General features: G+C 36.9%; 1 protein-coding gene across 2 annotated transcripts; it reads right to left on the reverse strand.

Annotated features, from left to right (window-relative positions):
* Window positions 1-3,178: 3,178 nt before the first annotated feature.
* LOC143885401 (putative transcriptional regulator SLK2) lies at window positions 3,179-17,985 on the reverse strand. 2 transcript variants are annotated; one of them, XM_077389555.1, is made up of 10 exons: window positions 17,887-17,985; window positions 15,850-17,272; window positions 15,242-15,373; window positions 14,942-14,990; window positions 13,128-13,342; window positions 12,935-13,003; window positions 10,996-11,096; window positions 9,790-9,883; window positions 7,822-7,891; window positions 3,179-4,194 (listed from the first exon to the last, which is right to left on the reverse strand). In XM_077389555.1, the coding sequence occupies exons 2-10, from the start codon at window positions 16,741-16,743 to the stop codon at window positions 3,359-3,361; spliced, it is 2,460 nt and encodes an 819-aa protein (XP_077245670.1). In that variant the 5' UTR covers window positions 16,744-17,272; window positions 17,887-17,985; the 3' UTR covers window positions 3,179-3,358. The 2 variants fall into 2 exon arrangements, with proteins under 2 accessions (XP_077245670.1, XP_077245672.1); XM_077389557.1 differs by lacking the exon at window positions 17,887-17,985 and adding an exon at window positions 17,390-17,586.
* Window positions 17,986-19,370: the final 1,385 nt, after the last annotated feature.

The raw sequence follows: 19,370 nt of genomic DNA on the forward strand, positions 1-19,370 counted from the left end.
AAGACAAGTGTATTTTATTCAATATTAAATTTTGGCTGAAATTACCGAAATTTAGGTAATTTCGGTAAAATATTAAAATAATTTAAAAAAACTGGTGTTTTGGGTGAAATTAATTTCGGCCGAAATTCCAAAATTTCGGCCGAAATAAAGTATTGTTTTGGACAACGGTCATTTCGGTGTCGGTCTCCACCGAAATCCGGTCAAAATTTAAAACCATGATTTTGATAATGGCACGAAATCACATGTTGGTTCCATTGCCTGATTGTGGCAATCCAAACAAAGGCATAAATCATTTTGTATTTCTTGAATAACATGGGAACATCCACGTAACAGCGATGGTTTCATATTATATATAGGGCTAATGTCCTCACTACCATATTTTATAATGGCACTACTCACCGTATTTTGATGATCGCACTCCTCACTTTATTAAAATGTACGGTATGGCCCGTACCATAGGATGATCCAAACCGTCCATTAGATGGGCCACTGCCTATATAGGTTGTGCCCCAAAAAGAATTTTCATAGGTTGATCCTAACCCTCCGATCTATGGAGGGTTATAGGTTGATCCAAACCGTCCATGTGATGAAACACAACATCAATCGGTTGTGCCCGTAAAATCAAGTAATTTTTTCATCATTGTCACATGTCTATACCTTTTCTTCGTAGTTTTTTCCGTAATTGCCATAGACAGGTACAGTACTTTTAATAAAATATCGAATATACTGACGATTTTGCCCTCAAATAATTTCTCATAGATATAGATGTTAGATAGCAGCAAAGGGTTTAAAGGTAAAAGAGTAATGCTGACGTGTAAATCTCAGATAAAAAGAAAAGAAATTTCTTTTTCCTCCCGCTATATATATATATATATATATAAGGAAAATGATTGTGAGCTTGCAGCTCATATAGCTTATATGAGCTTGAGGGCCAAATACATGTGGGCCCACATTGTTATGATGATCCAAAGCATTCATTTGACAGGCCCTTACATAGATAGGGTGTGTACAAAAAATCAGCCCCATTGGATCATCCTAACCCATCCAAAAGTGGATGGCAAAATGGATAGACACCGTTTGCCACAAATCTGCCCATTTTTGCCCTCCGCTTTTCGAGGGGATAAGATGATCCAATGAGCTGACTTTTGGTACACACTCTATCTATGATGGAGCCTTGCAAATGAATGGTTTGGATCACCACAAAAAATGTGGGACCCATGTGTTTTGGCCCTCAAGCTCATATAAGCTATATGAGCTTCAAGCTCACAATCATTTTCCTCTATATATATATATATATATATATATATATATATATATATATAGAGAGAGAGAGAGAGAGAGGAAAATGATTGTGAGCTTGAAGCTCATATAGCTTATATGAGCTTGAGGTATATATATAGAGGAAAAGGATTGTGAGCTTGAGCGTTGGAACATATTCGTGAGCTTGAGCTCTCAAACCAATGAGGCCCACATTGTTAGGATGATCCAAAGCATTCACTAAAAAGGGCCTTACATAGATAGGGTGTGTACAAAAAATCAGTTGCATAGGATCATCCTAACCCATCCATTTGTGGAGGTCAAAATGGATAGACCACAAATCTGCCCATTTTTGCCCTCCACTTTTGGAGGGGTTAGGATGATTCAATAGAGCTGATTTTTGGTACCCACCCTATCTATGATAGGCCCTTGCAAATGAATGGTTTGGATCACCAAAACAATGTAGGCCCATTGTATTTTAAGCCGGCGATGTAGCTTCACTTTCCTCTCTCTCTCTCTCTCTCTCTCTATATATATATATATATATATATATATATATATATATATATATATACTAGTAAAAAAACCCGTGCGATGCACGGGCAGACAAAGAACTATACATACCACATCATAGGTTGATCCAAACCGTCTATGTGATGGAACACAGCATCAATAGGTTGTGCCCCTAAAATCATTTCCATAGGCTGATCCTAGCCCTCCAATCTATATAGGTTTCCATAATTAAAAAAGCATAGAGGAGGGGGGTAGGATTAAAATTATGTGGCTTTAATGGGTGCCTTTGTTAAAAAGTATAAAGGAGGGGGTAGGATTGAAAATATGTGGGTCGAATGGGTGCCTTTGTTAAAAAAATTCAAAAAAAGTTTCGACCAAAATTTTGGTAATTTTGGCCGAAATTTTATATCAAATAAAATATTCTTTTCATTGTGGTATCGGAAATTTCGATCGAAATTTCAAAATTTCCAATTGTTCGAAACCGGTACTGAAACTTAAATTTTAAACCATGCTCACTACCATATTTTTATAATGGCACGGAATCACATGCTGGTTCCATTGCCTGACTGTGGCAATCCAAACAAAAGCATAAATCATTTTGTATTTCTTAAATAGCATTCCAAGTAACAGCGATGGTTTCAAATTATATATAGTGCTAATGTCCTCACTACCATATTTTATAATGGCACTACTCACCGTATTTTTATGATCGCACTCCTCACTTTATTAAAATATACGGTATGGCCCGTACCATAGGATGATCCAAACCGTCCATTAGATGGGCCACTGCCTAAATAGGTTGTGCCCAAAAAAAAATTCATAAGTACCCTCCGATCTATAGAGGGCTATAGGTTGATCCAAACCGTCCATGTGATGGAACACAACATCAATCGGTTGTGCCCGTAAAATCATTTCCATAGGCTCATCCTAGCCCTCCAATCGATAGAGGTTTCCATAATTGTTGTTCCTCTTCAGGTGCCCGGAATCTGTCAAGATTTTGCAAGTTGTCCGAAATGCGAAATATCAAGTAGTTTTGTCTTCATTGTCATATGTTTATACCTCTTCTTGGTAGTTTCTTTTCTAATTGTCATGGCCAGGTACCCATGTCGGTACTTTTCGTATGAATAAGACAGAAATTATAAGAAAAGCATAGACATCTAATAGAGACGTAAAATATTGACGATTTTACCCTCAAATAATTTTTCATAGATATATATGTTAGATACCAGCAAAGGGGTTAATGGTAAAAGAGTAATGCGGACGTGTAAATCTATCTCAGATAAAAAGAAAAGAAATTTCTTTTTCCTCCCACTATATTGTAGTGTGTGTGTGTATATATATATATATATATATATATACACACACAATAGAATACAGTGAGAAATGGAGAGAGAGAGAGAGGGAGAGAGAGAGATAATACTGAAATTACTATTACTTGGAACTGTCCAAACTTTACTGTTAATAATAGAATACAGTGAGAAATGGCAAACCTCAAAACTGCCAACTCAATGTAGGCAAAAGCAAAGTACCAAGTATTGTTTCAAAGCTTCTGTACAGACTACTGTTGAATAGCCAATTAAGAATTCCATCAAGATTTCCACTCGTAACCCAAGTCGCCGGGCTCGTCGTTGAACATCAAATTTTCTGCAAATTCACCAGGAAAATCCTCAACCAGATCCCCCAAATGGTGATTTTGTGGAGTATCACCCTTCACACTAAAACTAAAACCATTGCCACCAGATAGAGCAGAACTGGTAGCAGCAGCCTTGAAACTGTTGTTCCGGCTCGGGGTCATCATACCCATGGCATTATTCAAGATGTTTGAGTTGTTATTTCCAAATCCCATGGCATTATTCGAGATGTTTGTGTTGTTATTTCCAAATCCTCCCATACCTGAACCTCCATTTGCATTTGCATTCTGTTCAACAGACTGTTGTTGCGCCCCTCCATTACTATTCATCATCTCTTGCAAAAGCTGCTGAATTACATGCTGTTGTAAATTTTGATTTCCTTGAGAAGATCCTTGGTTCTGCTTGAGTGAGTGTTGATGGGGGCCCGTTAAGCCATTAACGGGTGCATTTTGTATGGATCCAGAACCATGAAATGGGAGAGGTTGTGCATGGTTTGAACCATTAAAGGAACTTGAGGTATCTGGCTGAAGGGTATTTGGGTTTGAATTCTGTCGCAGTAAATTCTGGTAATTGCCCAATGCTACGCCTGTCTGTGCAGTGTTATTCAGGGCTCCAGTACACATGTGGTTATTGTTTATACGGCTGGCTAGACCGGGGTGCATCACGATCATTTTATTTAGGGTGTTCTGGTCCGCGGGCAGACTCTGAGCATTTACCATTTTCTCCATTTCTTGAATTTTTTGGAATTGAAGCTTAGATGCAGAAGCCTGTCGAGGATAATTCTTCAAACTCTCTGCAAATAGAAGTGGATCAAACTGTTAAACATGAAATGACCGTCAAGGTGAGCTAATGTGTTTTGAGAAACAACAAATTTTTTTGAGAAGGGAAATGTTATCAGCACAAAATGTTTTGCTATTTCCACTAATACTTGTTATCTTTTATTATTCAAGGAGCTGTTAAAGGTTATATTTATTTTATTTTATTTTATTGAGAAAGAACCCAAAAAGCTCTCACAAGCCAATTAAATAAGAAAAGACAAGGTGCATTTGTGCAATTATTAAAAAAACGCTGTGCTGATAATTGAGAAACACCAAAGATATTCAGGAAAAGTAAAGGGTGATGATATTTTCACCCCCCTGCATTACTTGCCCGCTCCCCTTATAACGTGATTTGACATAGAGTTGCCCACTTTTCACGTCAAATCAGGTTAAAAGGGGAGCGTGCATGTAATGCAGGGAGAATGAAGATATCATCTCCCAAAGTAAATTATACATGAAGCAAAAGAGGAAAGAAATAGCTTCAACAGTACAACAAAACAGCAAGAAAAAACAAAAATAAAAGTAGAGCATTTCTGCACGGTCACAAGTCATGACTGGAGGGGAAACATACTGTTTCCTGAAGTAGTAATGAAAAAGAAGAAAAAAAAATCAAAGGATTACATTGGGACCATGCCAACACCAAAAGCTGCAGGAGATTTACATTAATACCCCTATGTTTCTTGGTTTCTCAAGAAATGATCAGTAATACAGTTGCACGAAGAATCATTGCCACATTGAACTGATAATTGGTTCATTAATGTTTTCAAGAATCAAGTTAATTTCTCGAGATTGGCATGCAATGCCTTTTGTACTCATTATTCATCCCACAAACAACAAATAAAATAAAGAGTAGCAATGAAGATTGCAGAAATTTGACCAATAATAACCAAAGATAGCCTTATCAAGTATTGTGGTGCAAGACTATAATACAAAAAAATAAGGTACCAGAGATGGCATCCGTGTAAATACTGATATGCACACACATTTTCGTAGTTATTTATGATAAAAAATGAAGGAAAAATTATTACATTTGTCTATAATAGCATATGATTCTGCTTTTCATTTCTAGTAAAGAAGATATAAGAAAATGTATCCAGATTAATCAAAATGAATTAAATTTATATACAAGTTTCTACATAGGGAACTGTATTTACTATCTGACATAAGAACTGAACCCCCTCCCCCTCCCCCCAACCAAAAAAAAAATTGTTATATTCCACTGTTTTAAAATCTATCATTGACAATTTTAATTCCCAATGAGCTGTACAAGTCAATGGAGAGTCTAAATAGTCAACACATTTTCGCTCTCCTTTAAATAATAATAAAAAACTAGAAGTTGCTTCCGAATAGCCAAAAAAAACAAATACAAAAACAAAGACAAAAACTAGCAATCTGTGTTAAATGGGGAAAACAAGCTGAATGGTTACAAAAAAGTATCCAACTGATTGGTGCCAACTCAAGATTCACCTTTTACGTTTCGGTATCTTGTAAGAAATTTATTTTATCTTCTCTAAAAGCAGTGAAATCCTAAAGTACCATATGTAACATGTAAAATGATAGGGAGGTTGTGAAACTTCGAGAAATGTTATAATAAGTGCAAACACATGCTTAGAAACCATCACATAAGCAATACAGCCCTCCATAATGTGTTAACAACATCGAACACTCAGTCAACTATGTTGTCACCCTATTTGGAACAATATAATGCATTACTAAAATATGATAGTCCTGATAAATAGACAGTTATAATTTATAAAAAGGGGCTGGTAGATATTTTGTTATACGTATTATAGAAATCACCTATCTGATCAACATTTTCATCTGTAATTTTTTTTTATTTTCACTACATTTTGATAATGACACCACTCTCTTTATTTTGTAGCCATTGACATCCAGTTAAAAAAAGAGTAAAATGAAGAGTGTTGTCATTGTCAAGAAATGATATTAGGCTCTTTTATAAGGCTTAAGAGATGAGGATTATGGGTTAGGTTTTCTTTCCTCTCGCTTTTACCAAACGAGGAAGAAAAGACAAGTTTATGATCGAAAAAGAAGAAGAGATGGTTACTTTGTTGATTTTTGGTGGCGACTATAGAAGTTTGATGGTGGTTCGTGGTGTGAGGAGCAAAATGACAAAACTCACAATGTTGGGAGATCCGACGAATTGCAAAAAATGAGGAGAACAATCAATTGATGTAAGACAACGACCTTATAGGCATCATTTGACTCTTTTATAAGGCTTAAGAGATGCGAATTACGGGTTAGGTTTTCTTTCCTCTCGCTTTTACCAAATGACGAAGAAAAGACAAGTTTATGATCAGAAAAGAAGAAGAGATGGTCACTTTGTTGATTTTTGGTGGCGATTATAGAAGTTTGATGGTGGCTCGTGGTATGAGGAGCAAAATGACAAAACTCACGATGTTGGGAGATCGACGAATTGCAAAAATGAGGAGAACAATTAATTAATGTAAGACAACGACCTTCTAGGCATCATTTGAGATTCAAGTGTTTCAGGGGAAACATGTACATTTCAGTGAAAATGAGTACGTTTCAGTGAAAAAAGAGTACGTTTCAACGGACATACAGTGCCCAAACAATTCCATTAGAGTTACGTGTCGGTGTATGGGGACATTGACACATTTCAGTGGAAACTTGAATCCATAGTTGCAAGTCCACAAATGATTTAACCGCGGACCTCAGCAAAGACCAAGGCATCCCAAGAAATGGACCAAATCTTGGACTTGAACATTCATAATGAATTTTCTACTTTGAGAAGGTTCAAGATACATTAATAAGAAGGAAATATGTGGAACACAGAAACTGATGGTAAGAGAACAAAGGCTTAAGGACTCAGAAAGGAAAAAAAGTGTTTCCCATTCTAGGAGTTTTAGATTAGCACAAACTTTTCCTAAAGTCAATCCTTCATTGCGTTGCTTTTCAATGGATTATTTTAACAAGACACAATTTGAGTCGTTCTACGACCTCAAGGTCAGAGGGTCAATCCCAGCTTACCTAATGAAAAAAAAATGAAGACAATTTGGGGCACCTCCACAAAAACAATGGAAAATGGATGGTTTTGGAAATATATTTCTTTTAATTTGTGCTGATGACATTTACTTCTGATCCAGAAGAAGAAAACTTGGAAAGGGGATTTTATCTCTTTCAAATGATAGGACGGTCGCAGGAAATATCACAATAAATATTACAAAAGAAGATGGTACGCTTCCACAATTTTCTCTGAGTTATATACCAGGCTAATGTTACCACTTAAGCTTAAGATTTACTGGTACCTTGGAATCTCACTAGATAAATATTTCACCAGCCACTACATAAAAAAGACTTTGCCTAAGTAATTATAACACTTACTCCTATGCATACATTTAAAACAGCTAATACTAATAGAACTCACATGTTTGCCATTCAAAAAAAAGAGGGGGGAACTCAAATGTTGATCAAAACAATATTGTACCAATGGGACCGGATAATAAAATCAATGATAATCTATAATTGAGATAAAATGAAACTAAAAAAAAAACTCCTGGATACAATTTCACATAAACCATCAAAGTCATACAGTAACAACTTAATAACAGTAAGTCAGTTACCGATTGGTCCAATATTGTGCTCCTCGGTGAAATCAATCAAATCTTTCATGCTATTTACAACTTCAGATATCTGTAAATAAGTGTCGATCAATTATGAGAATGTGCAAGGAAGTATCAAAATATAATATTGAGAATAAACTACAAAGGGGTTTTATAAATTGTTCCGTGCTTTAATAAAGGTGTGTTGTTGATGCTCAAAAAAAGTTTTATGCATTTAGGTAATTTTTATTTGCATTTCGAAATATTTTGGTTGGGCTTTAGAAGTCCATGTTTTGGAAGGAGATGGAATTCTTGAGGGGGTCCAAGTTGAGTAGGAAGGTTGAACCGGGACTGGTTTATAATTAAAAGCAATTTAGAAAATATTTTTAGAGGACATTCAGTTTGTCTTATTTGGAAAGTCTTATCCGGTTAGTTCATAATTTAAAGAAATTTAGAAAATATTTTTATAACCTGTCTTGTTATATTTCAATCAGTGTTTTGAAAATGTTAATGTCCTGACAGGACAAGTAGGCACTTTGAAGAAACAGATAGATGAGTTATGCGCGAGATTCAACTACTTGCGACAAGGATTGGTTAGGGCCACATCGATGGAGCTCGGTGATCCTAAGAGAATTCCACCAGTTAACCAAACGATGTTCAGGGTAGAACTCAATCCCCGATCCAACTAGGAGGCGGAAACTATGTTTAATTCGTTAGAAATTGGAATAGAGGAGTTTGGGCAGCAAAACTCAAGATGTCAAAATGGAGGGCGGAGCCTTCAACGAAGAAGAGAGGTTTGCTTCCTCCAACATGCTATTAAAGATAAAAAGAAAGTTATGAAGAAATGCTCGAAAGAGATTATGATAAGGAGTAAAGGACTACTATGAGTATCTGGAATAGAAGGCAGATATTTGACGTTTTATGGAGAATCTAATTTCGAGGATCTAAAAGAAAATTTCTACAGGCTATAGAAAATGGCAAAGGCGGTCGATAATGGAGTTATGTCATTAATTTTGCAGAGTTATGCTTAATTTCAATTATTTTGATTTGCAAATATATTTGAATGGACTTCGCAAAGATACGGCTTTTGGAAAATATTTGAACAAGAATTCCTAAACTACACATATGGGGGATTTGTGAAGAAAGAAATGGAGCCTTACTCTGAAGTCCAGACACCTCATTCAGTGGATGGGGATTCCATAATATCTTCATTCAAAATATGAAGACAAACTCAGGATTTTCAATTAGTCGGAGTTGAATTTCCTCAACCAAGAGGAAATTGAGCCATGAACATTCATAGGTCCTTAAACCAGAAATTGGAGACAGCAGGGGATGACCTTTGAAGACAGAAAGCTGTCCCAAGTAAAAAAAAAGAAGAAAGGTGAATACATCACTTCCCTTTATATATTGTGGTGACTTAATTTGAATTTTCTGAATACTCTTTTGAGTTTTAAAAAACCCATGTTTTGGAAGACGGGGTTGTTTGAAGCTTCTAGGGTTTCAATTTTGTATTGATGTTAGGTTGAACCAACAATGTTGAATTAGGACTGGTTTATAATAGAAGCAATATAGGAAAAAGTATGATTTGGGTTTGATTTGGAAATTTTCTATAATTGTATTAGAGAATTATAAAGTGTTAAGAATAATTTTAGAAGTGTTTTAATGTTAAATGTAGGAAAGGTCAAGGGTGGCTTCTGTGTCCATGAAGGAACATCTTTTATAGATGAAGAAATCCTATTTACATTGTGGGCGTGTTTTGAGGAGAGGTGGGCGGAGGGGGGGTTAATTACGAAAATTGAAGTGTAAGCAAGGAATTGCTCTCCTCTCTATTGTTCTCTTCAGACGGCACCCTATTTCATTCTCCTCTTCCTTTATTGAGGTATATGCTCGGTTTTGTTTTGGGTCTGAATTTAAGTTGAAAGTTGTGATTGTTACTTTATTTATGCTACACCAAAAGTCAACAAATAGCATAAAATAATACTGACATACCTGCAAGCACCGAACATATCTTTTCGAAAATCCTAGGTCATTCAACGATTGTAAATCTAAGTTCCTTGCCAGCTGACGTCCTGCTGTTACAAACCTAAAGTAGAGGACCAAGCCCATATCCCACATACAAAAACTCAATTTACATAATAACAAACATTTGCCATTGCATAAATTATTAAGAACGCTTCATAGCAAAGCTTCTTAGTCGAACAGGAAGAAAATTTCTAAATTATAAATGAGCCATATTATTCAAATAAGATATTAAATTAGCCAGACAATAATTCATATCCCAAGCAGGAGTTAAATGGGAGGTGCAACTTTCCGATAATCAGAATTTAAAGTCAGAAAGATTTCGCACAAATAAATGTAACTGTATGTCCTGTGACATAATACAAAAATAAGAAATGACACATACATAAACAATCAATCCATTATTGGAAGCAATAAAATATACAAGTATATATTACAATGTAGATAAAGGTATTGTTCTTACAAATAAATGCAATTGTATGCCCCATGACATATATCAAGTGAACCTAGGTCATTGTCCAAGCGTTCAACTGAATCTGACACACACATGCACGCATGCGCACACACGCACACGCACATGCACGACCACCGAAGAAAATTTGGATGCTCAACATAAACACCTCTCGGGAACACGATCACCAGAAAATTTCTGATGCTAAGTGCTAAATGATAAGCAAACAAGGAACATAACTCCTGATGCTTGAACACAAATCAGATTTTACTGTATGAAATCCAATGAAACAAGATAGAATTGAAATTTTTATTATTGAAGGTATAAACTATGGCAAATCTAATTCTAGGGAGGAGCAACATATAAAAAGCAACATGAAATCAAATTTCCGCATCAATAATGCGACAAATGAATACACGATGATGCCGCTAAATTTGAGATGTAATGATAGCTCCAACAAACACCTTAGGGACCAGAACGACAGCATTTGCTCACTGCGAAATGATATGACCATTCCAACATTGGTGTGAACTCACACATTGCAATCGTAAAATGATTTTGTAGGACACATTGAATCCACATCAGTTGCACAAAACACAATAGCAATGCTATACTTGGGAATTATATCATGGCTTCGCCAGGAAAAATGTAGAGGAATTTCATAGCCTTACGGAAAACGACAATGTGGAAGAGACGCAGTTCATGAGATCACTTGTTTTACTCACATGTTACAATTTGATTGTAAATCCTGAGGGGAAACTCCACCAGATCCACTTTCATTCACAGAAGTTTGGTATTTCTGAGCAACCTGCACCAATTGGCTTACCTGCCAAGGAAAAAATTTCTTAGTTACGGTGCTACATTCTGAAGAACTAATGACAAAGTTGAAGCATTCAAGCAGATAATCATAGCATTTGAGCTATACCCAAATTAAAAATAGTTTAGAAGTGAAAACAAAAACAACCCATAGTTCCTTGACTGTCATTGTTGTTTGATCTTTGATAAGATTGTCATAAGAAATGGGCCCCATTTGATACCACAACTTGTCATGTCAAAGGAAGGAAAGGTGGGGTTGGGGGTTTGCAACACTGCTTAACACCATTAGATTCAATATTAGAAGGTCATACGACATTCCGGCAAGGATTTCTCTTTCTAGGAGTTTCAAACCACACCATTTCCTGGGTTAACATATACCAGGCAATGACCTAAGCATAGGGAGACAACCACATCATAGACAATAAGATGCATACAAAACAAAAGACAAGGAGCAATGTTCTATCTGTAGGCAGCACAAACAAATAGGAACAAGTATCACATAAGAGGGACTATATTACATTCCATAGATCAACGCTCAAAACACATTAAAATGGAGCAGAGTGTCCGCATGGCATGAGTATGTATAGAAATAACTTACTCACAGAAAAATGCATTTCTTTTTTCAAGCGGACAATATTTTAACTCAAGAGGAGATGCATCTTGTTAAGAATCTTAAGATCTCTATAGAGTAATTAGAACTCCAACAATTAGTACAATAAAGTTTAAGAACATTTAGATGCTGAGTTGTGCAGTGTGGAGTATACAAATGCCTTTTGATATTCAGGTTGCCTTTAAGAGGATATTTTTTGGTTAACTAGCTGAACATGGTTAAACTCAAACAATATAGTGGAAAAGATAGGGGATGACTTGTGGCATCAGAAAAGAAGTTTGTCTTCTTCCTGGAAATAGAAATATTATAAGATCCACCCTTGTAAATATTCCAGTGAACAATATAAAAAACAAACATGGTATATTTATACTGTAAAGATGCCAGGAATGTTCATGTGATATACTGAAGACAGCAAAAAGACAATCAACCTCCCTGCCATATCTAGTAAAAGTTGTACAAGTCCTTACTGAAAGGTTTTGGTCCTGCCTAGCAAAGAAATCTAAAAGCCGAATATGGAAAAACAACTCTCGACAGGTGAGCGTAATGGCTGGGGGCAATAAGGTCTAGTGATCTCAAAGAATAGCATTTGGGTACATAGAAAGGTTTTGTTTCAAACAGGCAGGAAGCTTTAGAATTTAAACCCCGATTGGACTTTTTTGCCACTGACCAAGCAGCCATGGAATACCATGAAATGCATGACATACTTAGTCGGGTTTACTTTAAACCAGGTACATTCATTCCTTTAATACTCCATCCAACGCATATTTTTATGGTCTCCTTCTATCAGGCTACAGTACAAGTGGCTCTAAAAAGAAGTTGAAAAGTACCTAAAAATTTAAGTAAATAATATTATTGAAATAATTGATCAATATCGTTATAAAGAACTCTAGAAAATATTTAGATAATGTATCTCAATTACAAATAAAGGAGAGCTACAAATAGTAGATGTCCGGTGATGTGATTTAATGAAGTCATGGTAGAAATAGCCAGTACTAGGAACGGGATTCCAAAGGAAGACCATTCCAAGAAACAACACAAATCAAAATTCTGGCTAGTAAGGTTAAACAGTTTATCGCAAGCCATTACAAACACTAACGATCACCAATCTGTGAGGCGAAAGATCTTCATGCTGCCATTCTGTTTTTTCATAAATGTAGATAAATGTAAAAGCACAGCATGAATGTGGAAGGCCACATTTTGATTTCTTTGGTAAATACAGAAAGGCATAAAAATTGTACCTGAGGTGCGACTATTCTGCGAGGGAAAAGCTCTTCATGGCGCCGGGCACAAAATTCCCATGACAATATCTGAAACAAAGAAAAAGAGAAAATGAAAAAATTGAAAAGGTTACATAATAAGCCTACAAAAGAATGAAGAGAGAAGGGTGTAGGTGCATAGCAAATCCACAAGCGACCATAGCAAACCATTTACCTTCAAATCAGGGGTGAATATAATACGAAGCTGACCCTCCCGAACAACACGGAGTTGCTCATATACACTCTCTTGAATAGCTTTCCCATACTCCAACATCATTATTCCTGAAGGGAACCTACATTCACGGGGCAAGTCGACAAACAAAAGCTCATCGATGACCCCACTGTCAAATTTGATTTTACTAAGCCTCGGGAGTACTTCAAAAGTAGTCTCTGTCCCCAAATAAAAGAGAGAAAGAAAAAACTATCAGAGAAAAGGATCAGTAAAAACTACTATCAAGTGAAATTTTTAACAACTAAATACTGTCACAGATGGATAATGAAAGTTAAACAGGATTAGAAGCTTAACATCAATTTGAAACTGATATGCATCGAACAAGTAACATTGATTTGGGATGTATAAATTCAGCAATGAGAAAAACAAAATTGATAATATACCATTCAAAAAAAATGATAAAGACCACTCCAAAATCCACCAAAAATGAGCATCACAACAGCCAAAATATCTTTACATAGAAATCTGTATAAAGAATGCCAAAAGTTTGATAGATAATCTATACACGTGCAAGAATCTCTGGATGTGTGATGCATAGGGGTGTTTCATCTCAATCCCCAAGGCCAAAAAATAAAAATCTCATCCCTCATGCCTTAGGAACCATGAGTTTCAAACAAGTAGCCGATGCATTCTCCCGAGTTGGCCGATTGCCTCAACGTTTACATTTTTGTTATTTCACAGACGGACAATGTAGGTAAGTGAAAGGTTTAGGGAGGTCTAAAAATAGAAAGGGAATGATTGCAGAATAGGTCGGCTCTGATCGAGAAAAGGCTTGAAAGTATAGACAAATTCGGCTATTGAGCCTGCAGTGTTAAGGTTAAAAGAACATATCTAAAACATTGTGAAGTTGTTTTTCTTTGAAATACTACCCCAGAGGTTCTCTGCTGACCACATTGACAAAACCTCAACGAGTAACGGAAAGAGAAAGGTTCCTAGCTACTCTGAAACCATAAGAAATGGGCAGAAGTGCTAAAATCTAACCAAATAGTAACCAACCAATACCCACCATGTAGATATTGAAGAAATACAACTCGATAGCAAAGATCTGGCAGGTGTTTGTTCTAACAACTGCTTGTAAATTCATGTGTCCAAGTGTGCATTGGCTATGTAAGATACAGGTTTTATATTCTGATCCACACATATCACATTGTCTATTCATGATCAATATAATTTTACCAAACAATTCAGCCTAAATATGTATAGGATTCCATGAAAAAAGCAATAATCAGTATGCGCCTTTTATCGGTGTCTGATAGTGTCATTCATCAAAAGATAGAAGACAAAGGGTATCTTTGGATGCCACCACATAATGCCACGAATTATTTTATGCATTTCAAATGGGACATTATGGAATCTTTGGAATCCATTAACTATAGAATTTCCAACCTAACAATAACAAATATTAAAAATAATCATATTTAAATTCAAAGCCGTTTGCATATAAGATTACATGCACTTATGCAAACAATTTTCAAAGCTGTTCAAAGTGGCCCTAAGACATCACATCACATTAAAATTCAAATTTGCACAGAATAAGGTTAGCAGGAGGCAAATATGCAACTCTACCATCTAAATGAAGCAGAGAGCACTTCCATATAATGAAGATTTGCGAAAAAGAATTACAAGAATGATGGAGTTAGGCCTTAGAAGTTAGAACTAAGTTCTCAAATAACCTAGCAGAAAAATGGAGAAAGATACAGGGAAGTAACTTTTGCCCTTTATAGAGTTCAATAATAATGAACTATGAATCTACTAACCAAATCCTCTTCCTGATTTGGAGCCACAAATATCGCATTGCCATGCTTCCTGCAATGAAAAAGCAACAAAACAATTTCTGTTAGTCAACTATTCCAAGGATAATAGTAAGATTAAAAGAAATGAAATATGACACACCCATATAATGAAATATATACATATATAGATGTTCAAGTGTGTATGTTTTTTAGTACTGCAGAGATTACAGAATACAAATGAATCAATTCAGGAATAAAGTGCAAGAACACCTCTAGATGTACATTAGTAACTCCATAATGGATATATAGCTAATAGAAACTAACCATAGCCGCCTGGGGGAAAACACCAAGGGCATGCTGTCCAACATCATCATAGAGTGACAAACACCACTTTTTCTTAGCACGAGGAGAGAAATACTCCGCCACGAACTTTCTCCAGTAAAGAATATTATTGTCCTAACAAAAAGACAAGAAAAGCACAGTTAGAGCTACTTGATATTTTAATTTTAATAACATATTCAGCAACTCGAGAGGAACACTGAGGAATGCAAAAAGCTAGAAATAAATCACAATATGAGATTACACCAAATTAAAATTTACATGGTTTTAAATTTTGGTCGAAATACCAACACCGAAAGTACATTGAATCGGTGTCGGTCCAGGTTTCAGCCGAAATTTCCGAAATTTCAACCAAATTTGAAATAATTTATTTTAAAAAAATCACGAAATTTCGGGAAAAAGGTGGAATTATTTTTAAAAACCTGAATTTTTTTTTACTTAATTTCGGCCCAATTTAAAACCTTGCATATAAATTAGCACAGGCAACCTCAACAAATAAAAGAAGCAAAGTACATAACCATTTTTTTTTTTTTTGAACTGAAAAATACATAACCAAATTTCCTACACAAAAAAAAACTCAGTCATCAACTCACAGCTGGGCGATTACGCTGATGATATAAGTACTGCATAAGCCGACGGGCACATATTCCACTATCGAACGACCGCTGTATACAAGACAATGGTTGCATATTGTGTTGCAATTGTTGCCTCAACTGTTGCTGTTGTTGTAACTGGGCCCGCTGCATTTGTGGCATAGATTGCAACATTTGCTGCTGATGCTGATGCTGATGTTGCTGAATAAGTCTCTGCTGCTGAATTAGGGCCTGTAATTGTGGATTGTGCCCTTGTAAATTGATAGAGTCCTGTCTCTGCAACATTTGTTGAATAACCTGCTGGTTCAAGATATCATCCTGCCTTATATCTAGCCTTTGTTTTTTCTGCATTGGGAGTAACCCATTTGGGTCCTGAGTTAAGGAGTTAGGAAGTTGTGGGACCGTATTCGAGACATGGTTAGTTTGTGCTGTGGGATGAGACTTAACAGAGGAAGCCCCTTTTTGGTCCTGCCTCAGCTGGATTTGTTGGGAATTTTGGTCTTGATGGGAGCTCTGCTGGACTATAGAGGAACCATCCAAGACGGAAGAGCCCGAAATGCTTATGTTGTTTGATGTAAATGACATGGGTGATGCGGGTAGGCGCATGTAGGATTCAGTATTAATACTAGTGCTTCTCTGCAAATGGGGGCCTCCTGAAAGTGATGAATTGGCATCTGTGACCAATGAACTTGCACCAACACTAGGCCCTGAGTTTGCTACACTGTTCAAGACCCGGTTTTTCATGTCGCTGGAACTGGGACCTAGACTTGAACGCGGAGTTCCATTAATAGAATTAGAAGAGTTTCCAAAAGATGAATTCAATTGGGTGTTTACCAGTGCCTGAGACTGCCCATCACCTTGGAAAAAAATACCAGATGTGCAAGAAGATTGCATTGGATCACCAGCCACCTGAGAGGGTACCTCAGACTGGTGGCTGGAATCCAAGTAGCTATCTAATGCCAGCCCTAAGAGCCCTTTGATAAAGCTGTAAGTTCAGAGAGCACACGAAAATTCACACAAAAACCCCCAAGAAAATTCTCCAAATCTGAATCCAAGTAAGCACTCTATCACCAGCCCTAAGAGGCCTTGATAAAGCTATAAGTTCAGAGAGAGAGCGAAAACTCACACAAAAACCCCCAAGAAAATTGACCAAATCTGAATCCAAGTAGCACTCTAACACCAGCCCTAAGATCCCTTGATAACGCTCTAAGTTAAGAGAGCAAAAGAAAATTCTCACAAAAACCCCAAGAAAATTCACCAAATCTGAATCTCATACAACCCAAAAAAAGAAACCAAACCCTTCTCTTCCTCAAATTAAAAGAGCTAACAAGACTCGATCTAAGTGTCTTCAAAGTAAAATACACATACCACAGTTGATCTCAGAAGAAAAACAAGAATTGTTTTCACAATGAGAGATTATGATCTGCAAAAAAAAAAAACAAAGAAAAAAAAATCAACTCTTTGTAAGAAATAATGCAGTACTACTAACAGAAAAGCAAAATCTCAGCAACCAAACAACAGAAAAGAAAATGAAATATACCTATATAACAAAGGCAGACTACCATTCTATCCCTAAGATGCAAATCAAACCCTAATCGCAGTAAAAAAAAACCCTAATTTCCAAAAATAAAACCCTAATCGTACTAAAAAAACCCTAATTTCCAAAAATCAAAACCTAACCGTACTAAAAAAAACCCTAATTTCCAAAAAAAGAGATACCTCTACCTTCTAAAAAAAGAACAACTGAAAACCCTAAAAATGCGATCAAACTAAACAATTCATACAAAAACCTAGAAGCAATTCCCTCATCAAATTTCAAAACTTTCAACTTCTTCTATAAAACCAAGGACGTAAAATATGAAACTTGGAACAAACTACCAAATTACAGAGACTATAAGTAAAAAAAACCCTAAAATCTATCAATGTAATCCAAAATTCAAAAGCCAAGAGAAGATCGAAAAACAGAGAAGCAAAATCAAAATCAAAATACAAACAAATCAAATTAGCAGAAAATATACTTTCCATTTAAGTACTAACCAATGAAATCGAGCTGGGAAAACGATCGCTTTTTCACAAAATGAGGGAGTTTGAGAGAGAGAGAGAGAGTGACCGGCTATAAACCCTTTCGCAACCAACCTCTAACCGGCTATAGCCTATAAAGAGATTTCCTAGGTGACGTGCCAGTGATCTTTACCATACACGTACAGTATGATGTCTTGTATTCCGACACGTAGAAAACTTAGATTGGAAAGTTTGGCTGTTAGAAGGAAAAGAAAGAGTGCGATAGATTTGCCATCTATACTTGAATATTTTATAATTGCACTATCTCATCTAGGCTGTTATTACTTAAACAGCTGTCAATTATTCATTTTTTTCTAAAAAGCTCTCACAATACTATTTAGGAATAACAGACAAGCTCAATTCGAAGTAGAGATTTTTATAAGAGGTGTCGTTGTATTAGATTGATGGGTTAGAATAATTGAGGCACAACCGATTTATGTTTAGGCACAACAAATGACTGGTTTGGATCTTCATTTCCATCGGATCACTCTCTTCTCGTTGTGTCCCAAAAATTATCTCTCATGGGGTATAAAAACAGCAGCCAATTAGCTGCCGACACGTGGCCCTAGGATGGCCCACCACAGGCCCAACTATTGCACAAGGGTAATCTGGTAATTTCCTGAAGAGTAGGTAAATTTAAACCTATAACAAGTCGACACCTGTCCTGGGGTAGGTAATCCAACCACCCCAGGTTTGCCTCTATAAAAGGCCTTCCAGGGCTCAGAATCGAGGGTAATAATTCTCACCCACCACTCTTAAACTCGCTCTGCACTCCTGCTCATACTGACTTGAGTGTCGTAAGGCATGTCCGGAGTAACGACTCCGGGTTGGTCGTCTGACCTCGTTTGCTCCTTGTGCAGGACTCAGCTCCTTCACTTCGGCTCCTCGGGTCCTCCAGCTCAGCTCTTACGTCACTACCGTATCTGTTACCGATTTTAGACCTAACAGATTGGCGTCATTCGTGGGACCACGAACTAAAAGCTGTTCAAATCCCCTTACAAAATGGCAGGACGGAGGAATGCTCAGGTACCAACCGCACGAACTACACGAGCCGTGCTACCTCGCAGGACCCGGAGTGAGTGAATCGCCTTACAGGTGGTGGCAACTTCTGCTACCGCAGAGCAGAGCCCAGCTCGTTCGGAACACGTCAATCCCACACCCACTCCGGATCAAGTTCAAGCTCTCTTTCAACAAATGACGGCTCTTGTCGGTCAATACCAGCAGCTACTACAAGCGCCTCCCCAACATCATCCGGAAGCTCCACGACCTGTACAGGAAAGGTCAAATATCCATAGGAGAGAGTCAGCGCGCCACGTTGAAGACCGGACTCACCACTCCACAAGGCGAGTCCATCACTCCAGAAACAGGCATGCCCATACAGAGCCCCACCGCCGCCGGAGGTCACGGTCTTGCTCTGCACAAAAGCATCAAGCCCATGAAGGCCACGCACAGCAAGAAAA

The sequence above is a fragment of the Tasmannia lanceolata genome, unplaced genomic scaffold (genome assembly GCF_043159265.1).
Source record: "Tasmannia lanceolata isolate RefF3 unplaced genomic scaffold, GAP_Taslan_0.1 ptg000008l, whole genome shotgun sequence".
NCBI classification, from domain to species: Eukaryota; Viridiplantae; Streptophyta; class Magnoliopsida; order Canellales; family Winteraceae; genus Tasmannia; species Tasmannia lanceolata.

Coding starts and splice junctions, on each gene's coding strand:
- LOC143885401 (XM_077389555.1), bottom strand. CDS start 16,743: ATGCAATCTTCTTGCACATCTGGTATTTTTTTCCAAGGTGATGGGCAG. Junction 11,097..12,934: donor GCAGAATAGTCGCACCTCAG/GTACAATTTTTA, acceptor TTTCCTTGGCAG/GTAAGCCAATTGGTGCAGGT. Junction 9,884..10,995: donor TTACAATCAAATTGTAACAT/GTGAGTAAAACA, acceptor CCTCTACTTTAG/GTTTGTAACAGCAGGACGTC.